This window comes from Myotis davidii, unplaced genomic scaffold (genome assembly GCF_000327345.1).
Source record: "Myotis davidii unplaced genomic scaffold, ASM32734v1 scaffold152, whole genome shotgun sequence".
NCBI lineage: Eukaryota > Metazoa > Chordata > Mammalia > Chiroptera > Vespertilionidae > Myotis > Myotis davidii.
In genome coordinates this window covers 1,161,157-1,169,514 of record NW_006283545.1, presented here as the reverse complement: position 1 = coordinate 1,169,514, position 8,358 = coordinate 1,161,157, and the positions used below count along the sequence as shown (strand labels likewise).

General features: G+C 34.9%; 1 protein-coding gene across 5 annotated transcripts in view; it reads left to right on the top strand.

The window, feature by feature from the left end:
- The window catches only part of CDK8 (cyclin-dependent kinase 8), a 161,170-nt gene extending 153,038 nt beyond the window's left edge, over positions 1 to 8,132 (top strand). For 4 of the 5 annotated variants that reach the window (XM_015564983.1, XM_015564978.1, XM_006753758.2 and 1 more), the window contains 5 exons: positions 654 to 726; positions 3,558 to 3,655; positions 4,362 to 4,440; positions 4,560 to 4,718; positions 6,853 to 8,132. In XM_015564983.1, the coding sequence (XP_015420469.1) occupies positions 654 to 726; positions 3,558 to 3,655; positions 4,362 to 4,440; positions 4,560 to 4,718; positions 6,853 to 6,978 (535 nt within the window). In that variant the 3' untranslated portion in view covers positions 6,979 to 8,132. The remainder of the gene's footprint in view (positions 1 to 653; positions 727 to 3,557; positions 3,656 to 4,361; positions 4,441 to 4,559; positions 4,719 to 6,852) is intronic. The other variant, XM_006753757.2, reaches the window with a different exon arrangement.
- The last annotated feature ends 226 nt before the right edge of the window (positions 8,133 to 8,358 follow it).

The following is an 8,358-nucleotide window of genomic DNA, read 5'->3' as shown; positions in this document are numbered from 1 at the left end:
TATATTACATTGTGACCATCTTCATTTCTTAAGATGTTTAAATGATATAAGAAAGGTGAATATCTAATATCAGCAGCTGATTTGGATATGAGAAAAAATTTTATTTTTTTCCATATTCATTACTTTCTGGAAGCATTTGTAGAAAATAATTCTAGGCAGTAAGTGACTGAAGTAAATAAGCCTTGCAAATAGCCACTTGCCTACCCATCTAGGTTGGGTAATTTTAAGCAAGTTTTAATAGAAAAGAAGGAATATTTCATTTATTTACAGTGTAAAATCAGGAGGTTGGAAGAGGGTAGTATATAGACTTACAACAAATGTTTTTCTTTTAATTTATTTAAGGCTGAGTTAAACTTTTGACCCATCTATTATTTAAGATAATTTTTGAGATAACATGCATGTGAAAACTATTCAGTATATATTATTAAGGAAATTATCTTGCATGTAATCAGTGGTATCCGTTCAAAAGTGACCAGTGTGAATATTTAGTGAAGTATAAAATTGATTTAATGCTACTCTTTATTCTGATTATACCATTTTCAATATATATTCTATATTGATTATGATGAAAAGAATTCTGTGTGGAAAAACTTCAGCCAATGTAAAATTAACCTCAAACTTAATATAGATATCTCATAGTATTTCTCTTTCAGGTATACCAACTGCAGCCTTATCAAGTATATGGAAAAACATAAAGTTAAACCAGATAGTAAAGCATTCCACTTGGTAAGCTTTAGCAAACAGTACTAATAAAATGCGTTTTTCTCACCTAATTGATTAGCACATCTTAAGGCTTTATTGGGTCAATGTATATGGTTACTCAGCACATTTAGAGTACTTGAACAGTAAATGCAGAGATCCTGTTAATAAATACTAGTAAAGACATAAAAATATTTGTTTTTCCAAACCCATAGCATGATTTGACATGGTTAGATTAGATTTTCTCAAGATAGTCATTATACCAAGTTTATCAAGAACATTTTAAAATGCTTTACTAGATTTCATCATTTATTTAAAAATTTCAGAAAAGAATCAAGAAGAAAATAACCCCACCATTCAGAAATATTTTTTATAAATTATTTTGTATTTCAACTCTTTGAAAAAACTGTTCACAAAATTTTTAACTCCCAAGATACCCCTTATAAACTTGGGTATTAGAAGTCCTTGGGTAATTGTATGTATTAATTGCTTTTTCTGGAAGAGTATGAGCGATGCAGTATTTATCAGTGTATAATGGAAAAATGATGACCTGGAAACTGAATTAATCCATGTACTATCAAGATAATTTATGATGTGGTTTTATTCAACTATTGCCAACTTAAATTTATTTAAAATATTTCCAATTTTTTATGCTGTAAAAATTAAAAATGTTTTTTTACTTTATGTTTTCCAAAAAAAGCTTTATACCATAAAAGGGGGAATCTGAGGAATCAGATTATATTTTGCTTTACTTAAAATCCTTTTACTACTTTATTCCCCATATTTTTTTAAATATATTTTTATTGATTTCAGAGAGGAAGGGAGAGAGAGAGAGAAAGATAGAAACATCAATGATGAGAGAGAACCATTGATTGTCTGCTTCCTGCACACTTCACACTGGGGAATGAGCCTACAACCCAGGCATGTGCCCTGACCAGGAATTGAACCATGACCTGCTCGTTCATAAGTCAATGCTCAACCACTGAGCCACGCCAGCCGAGCTATTCCCAATATTTTTAAATGAGTTTATTAAATGGGAATTCTTTTTACTTTGAAAGGATTAAATTTTCCCTTATTATAGGCCATTTGGAAAACATTTCTTCTGTTTCTACTTTCCTTTTCTTTCTACTGTTTCTACTTCTGTATCTTCTACTTATTTTTACATAGTCATATATCAGCAATTTTAAAATAGCGTTTGACATGTTATATTGCCACAATGTATTATTATCCAAATAATGTTTATTGTAATGTACTTACAACAGCACCCAAATTAGAAGGTAAGTTAGATCCTTCAAAAGTATGAACTTATTTATTCTACAGAATAATAATAGTGATAGATCAGTAGTCATTATTTAGGGGAATTACTCTTCCCCCCAATTCACTGCTACTCAGTGTAGTCTGAAGTGACTCACACTACCATTACTGCTGAAATTCTAGATATAGATCTCCTTTGCAGCTTATCTGCTTGTTTTAACTGTAATGATCTGTCTTGAGTGCACCCATCTGAAAGCTCAGCTATGACTCCCTTTAAAACCGTTGTTGAGTATTTTAAATAGCAAATCCATGCTTTCCTTTTCAACTCTAAAAATAAAATTGTGTTTTCATTAAAATATCAGATTACTAAAATTAAATTTAAGTATCACCATCCCAAGCATTTTGAGATGCATTTTAAAATATATCTTGTCGCGTCCTCTAATTGTGTCACCTCCCATGTCTAAGGCTCAATATGTCTATTAGTTCCTTGGTTTTTAAAATGTAGTCCTATTCCAGCAGCATTACAATAGTCTGGGAACTTGTTGAAAATGAAGACCTCTGGGCTCCTGCTCAGGACCTCTGGGAGTAGGGTCTAGCAACCTGTTATAAGAAGTGCTCCAGGGTGATTCTATTGTGCTCTAACATCTGAAAACTTACACCAGAGACTATAAGCAAAGAGAGCACTATTTAGATAATCTCTTAAATCATATATTAAAGCAAGATATTCTAGTTCATAGAGCCTCAAGTAAACTATGTTTTAACCAGAAAAATATTGAGTTTTTACATTAGTGTGACATTTCTCTATGTAGAGATGATGATGATGATGATGATGACAACTAACACTTAGAGAATACTTTCTTTGTGCCAGGCGCCATTTAATTGCTTTCCATGTATTAACTCATTTAATCCTGAAAACAAACCTGTGATAATAGGTACCGGTTTTAGTCTCCTTTTGACAAATGAGATTACAAAGTGGTTAACTAACTTGTCCAAAGTCACTCAACTAAAGAATGTCTAGTCAGGATTTTAACCCAAGCAGCCTCTTTCCAGACTCTCTTCTGTACTAACTACACCTCCGTACTTCCCAAGTTCCATATCAATCACCATATTCATTTAGATAGTGCAGCTCTGTCCAGGAGAACTTTCTGTGATGGGCTGTGCTGCAGTGGGGTAGCCCTAGCAACATGGAGCTATTGAGCTCGAGAAATGACCTGATAGGACTGAGAAATCGATTTTTTAAATTTAGTTAATTTGGATTTAAATCTAAATAGCTGCATGTGGTAGCATATTATTTTTCTTAGAACTTTTTAAAATCCTGTTCTGAGTTTGATAATTTAGATAATGTAGGAAAAAGATCATTGGTTTAGAGTAAGAAGATATAAGTTTAAGTACTTCTTATAGGAGAACCACATGAGATAATGAATATTAGAATGACTAAAATGTGAATTACTACATTAAATTTAATAATTTTATCTTAATTTGGAGGAATAAATACCCTCCACATCATGGTGTTATTCATCACACAATATATACCTCCATATATGTGCCAAGGGGTATAACTAGGAAAAGCAATACAGTAACGTTTTCATGACTTACGGTTTCAGCTTCAGAAGCTGCTTACCATGGACCCAATAAAGCGAATTACCTCCGAGCAGGCGATGCAGGACCCGTACTTCTTAGAAGACCCACTCCCTACGTCAGAGTAAGTGACCAACTTACTAACTCAGCAGCATGGTGGGGGGCCTGTTTTCTTTTAGTTGTCAACTCCAAGTTGCCACTCCTTTGATAGAGGGTTCCAATGACATCCTTATGACAAGCGAAAAACGAGCTCGGATAGCTGAGTGCCACTGAGGGGTTTTATAGCAGAGAGGCGTTCCTGTTTCTCTGATGCTTTAGGCAGCATTCTAGCATTCGTTTCAGCAGTCATCCAGTTGTCGGGTGAGGCTGGTTATGCATGTGGCGCTCACTCACACTCATTGAGGTTGCTCACTGCTTTCAGTTAGTTTGAGTACCAATTACAAATCCCATTCCTGGATAAGTCTGTGCTCCCTGTGTCATCTTTTACTTTAAATATGCTAGGGAGGGTAAAAAACATTTGGGTTTGAATTGTGACATTTTGTCTGAATCTGCATTTTGGTTGTAGTAATAAAAGAGTAATGCTAGGATTAAAAAAAAAAGTTGAGTCATCCTTGATGATTATTGATTATTTTTATACAATGAAAAGTACTTAAATGACCTGCTGTGAAGTCACTGATGAGAAAAAAAGATTCATTTTGTCCCACTTGTGTGAAAGGTTTTATAATATAAATAGGGAGACAAAGTCCATCTTAAAATGAACGCCATTTAAATGAAGCATTTGAAATATTGATTAGTATATCAGAAGTCTTTTTTTTTCTTCTTGTGATCAGTGTTTTTGCCGGCTGTCAAATCCCTTACCCAAAACGAGAATTTTTAACAGAAGAAGAACCTGATGATAAAGGAGACAAAGTAAGTATTAAAGTATAGTTGGCAGCTTCTTGTTTCAGTGCTACCACAACATTTTCAGGTTTGTGTGTATTGTGTTCTCCTTCTGAGTTGAACTTTATTTTTCTGTTTAACCAATTGAGAAGAACCAGCAGCAGCAACAGGGCAATAACCACACTAATGGAACTGGTCACCCAGGGAATCAAGACAGCAGTCACGCACAGGGACCCCCGTTGAAAAAAGTGAGAGTTGTTCCTCCTACCACTACCTCAGGTGGACTGATCATGACCTCAGACTATCAGGTATTTCGAGATTATTTTGTATTGACCTGCCCTGTCAGTATTTGCATGGGTTTGTGACCATTGGAAAATGTGATGTAATTAAGAAAAGGCCTTTGTGTACCTGGGGAATTACATTGACAGGAAGTGTTACTGGCATGGAAAAGTGCTGACAATGATACAGTAGAGAGAGTGTAGGCTTTGGAACTAGACAGACTTGGAATAGTTGAATTTAAATTATGCCATTTATTAACCGTGTGATCTTGAGCAAGTAATATACCATTTCCTGGCTTTAGTTTTTCACTTGTAAAATGAGACTGGCAAATAACTTGCAGTTGTTGTGGAAGACATGATAAATCTTAGCACCTTATAGTAGAAGCTCAGTAAATGGTATCTATTATTTTGAAACAACAGTATACTATAGTGATGAAGAACACAGGCTTTTAAATCCAAGCTCAGGCACTGACTTTTGGGTAAACTTGAGTAAGTGATTCAAATGTTCTCAGTTTTCTCATTTGTAGAATATGAATAATGGTGACTATGAGGTTGTATAAGGATAAATGAGAGAACATATGTATGTCAGGCTAGCCTGACATAATGCTGAAAAATTACATGAATCACTTGTATATTTTTTATTATATCATTAAAATTCTTAGTAGATTTACGGTACCCAGTAAGCACTTAACAGTTGTGGTGGTGCTGTTGATGAATATAATAATAAGAGCTTGTCGAGTACTCAGTTAGGTGAAGCATCTGTACTTAGGATGAAGCATACATTATTTTCTGTCATTTCAGAAAACTGAGGCTTGTAGAAGCTAACTAACTTGCATGTGTGCATCCAGAGAGCTGGTAGTAGACCCAGGACTGCACTCAGATCTCACTAAAAGGGCTGCTGCATTGCCTACTTGTGGATCCTATCAAGTGACATTGTCAGTTCTTTTGCAGAAAGACCTGTTTTAAAAATTGTATACCACTTCCCTGCTTATTCTAATCATATTCCCAAATAATCTGGGTTTCAATGTGGGAAGGATACTAAAACTTGGATTAGAATTATTTACCTACTAAAAGAGAAAAAGAGATCTTGTTAAACTGATAAGGTTCCCAGAGCCTGCTACTGTAATTCAAGGGTTAGATATTGACTCTGCTTTGGGTAAGGAGAGGTCCAGCAAGTCAACTAGGAAATCAAGGGCAGACATCTGGATGGGAAGCGTGTCCCCCTCTTGGCTCCAGAGCGTGTTTGCGCACTAAGGTGATGACATCCCTAGAATGAAGCAGAGCAGTGCTCCTAACCTCTGCTATTGTTACTGTTTTTTTGTGGGTGATTTCAGAAACAGTATCTCTCCACTCTTTTTAAAATGCCATTTTTGCTAGGATTGGCAGAATTTAAAATTATATGACATATTAAATAGGCTTTGAAAGAGGAAAGTAATAAATTATGGTTAATCTTTTATAGTGCTTGTCTTGGGAGCTAATAGAACAAGAGAGGTGCAGGAATGTGAATAATAATCAAACTCAGAGGACTCTAAGATCTACCACTGTTCCTTCCTTTTGTGCTATTTTAGAACTGAGAAAACCACTCATATTTCAATAATTTTACTTTTGTATGTACCTTGTAGCAGAAAGTAAGATTCATTAGTTTAAAGGGCAAAGAAATATTTAATGCCAAAGAAAATGATTCTGTAGTACCTTTTCTTGTCATACTCATTTTTATTCTTTAACCATTTGTGTGTGTATTGGGGAGGTTTCTACTGAAGAGACTAGCATGTAAGTTGCTTTGGTTTACTTAATGCATACATCATTAAGTTTATGATATAAACCTCTCAAACAAGTTAGTTATTACTTATCAAGTGGATATAAAACAGCATAAGAAAGGGGTTACGGCTGTAGAAAAAAATGAACTCTACAGCATAACAATAGACTCAGCTCAATATTCTTTACTAGCAATACTTCTGACCTTCATAGAGAAAAAATGGTATTAAAAGATCTGGGGGTTTTGCCATTTTAATTGTAAAGCCTAGTACATAGCACAAGGCTCTTAAGTTCTTAATGCCTTGAAATAAGTGACATCTCGAACACACATGATCAGCCATGCTGGCTTGGGATATAACCAACTCATAGAAACACCTGGATTACATCTCTCCCTCAATCTCCTTTCTAGCGTTCCAATCCACATGCTGCCTATCCCAATCCTGGACCAAGCACATCACAGCCACAGAGCAGCATGGGCTACTCAACTACCTCCCAGCAGCCTCCACAGTACTCACATCAGACACACCGGTACTGAGCTGCGTTGGAATATTGTCAATGCACTGTTGCTAATGCTGCCGGGCTAACTGTGCAGCTCTCTGCGGGAACCTGGTATGGGCCATGAGAATGTACTGTACAACCACATATTCAAAATGTCCAATAGCCAAGTTCCACCACTTTTCACAGACTGGGGTAGTGGCTTCCAAATTGTACCTATTTTGGGGTTAGACTTGAACAGAAAGTGCTAGCACAGTTTGTGTTGTGGATTTGCTACTTCCATAGTTTACTTGACATGGTTCAGACTGACCAATGCATTTTTTTCAGTGACAGTCTGTAGCAGTTGAAGCTGTGAAATGTGCTAGGGGCAAGCATTTGTTGTTGTATGTGGTGAATTCTTTCAGTGTAACATTATCTGACCAATCGTACACACACAAAAAGTTTAACTGGTACTTGAAACATACAGTATGTGTTAACTCAACAAAATAACTGAGACTCAAAATGAGAATATTTTGGTACACCTTTCATCCTAGTGTCTTATCAGTGGGTTGATTCATTTTCTACATTAATCAGTGTTTTTTGACCAAGATTATATTGCTTGGGTTTTTTTGAAAGTACAAAAAGCCACATAGTTTTTCCAGAAAGGTTTCAAAACTCCCAAAGATTAATTTCCCACTATAAGTTTGTTTTTATTTTCAATCTATGACTTGACTGGTATTAAAGCTGCTATTTGATAGTAATTAAATATATTGTCATTGATATAAACCTGTTTGGTTCAGCAAACAAACTAAAATGATTGTCATAGACAGTGTTTTATTTTTCCTGTTAGTGTTACTGATTTGTGAGCATGCTTTAAGATGAAAAAGCATGAATGGTAACTTCCTTAAAAAGGTGCGGCATCCAGTTCAGATATTTTGTTGATTTTAAAGCTGGTTGGTGTAGTGCTATTAAAATTTTATTCAGTTTGTTTTCTTTTTTAAAACTTGTTCGCACGTTGTTTAGGGTGCCCTTACTTCAGCAAAGGAGAAGGAGTAGGAGAGCCTTAGAATTTTTGAGGAAAAATAAACCCTATAACATACAATGTACTGTATCAAACTATTTTACATGAATGACACGAGTATTCTGAATTTAAAAAAATTGAACATTGTTAAAAACAAGGTGTTATGTAATAAATTTATTTTTCATAAATCAAAATATGGAGTCAGCTGTATTTTTATATAACAAAAGGTGTTTTATTTTACTTTAAAATTTGTCTTAACAAGTGGCCTCTAAGTCAATCTCCAGTTGTTTTCATTAATATCTCTGTCTTCTGCCTCCCTCATAGAATAGTGATGTTTGATGTAGATGTGCATTCCTTTTTGTTACACTTAGTACTGTAATACTGTAAGATATGAAACAGATAGCTTTCTAATTGAAAGAA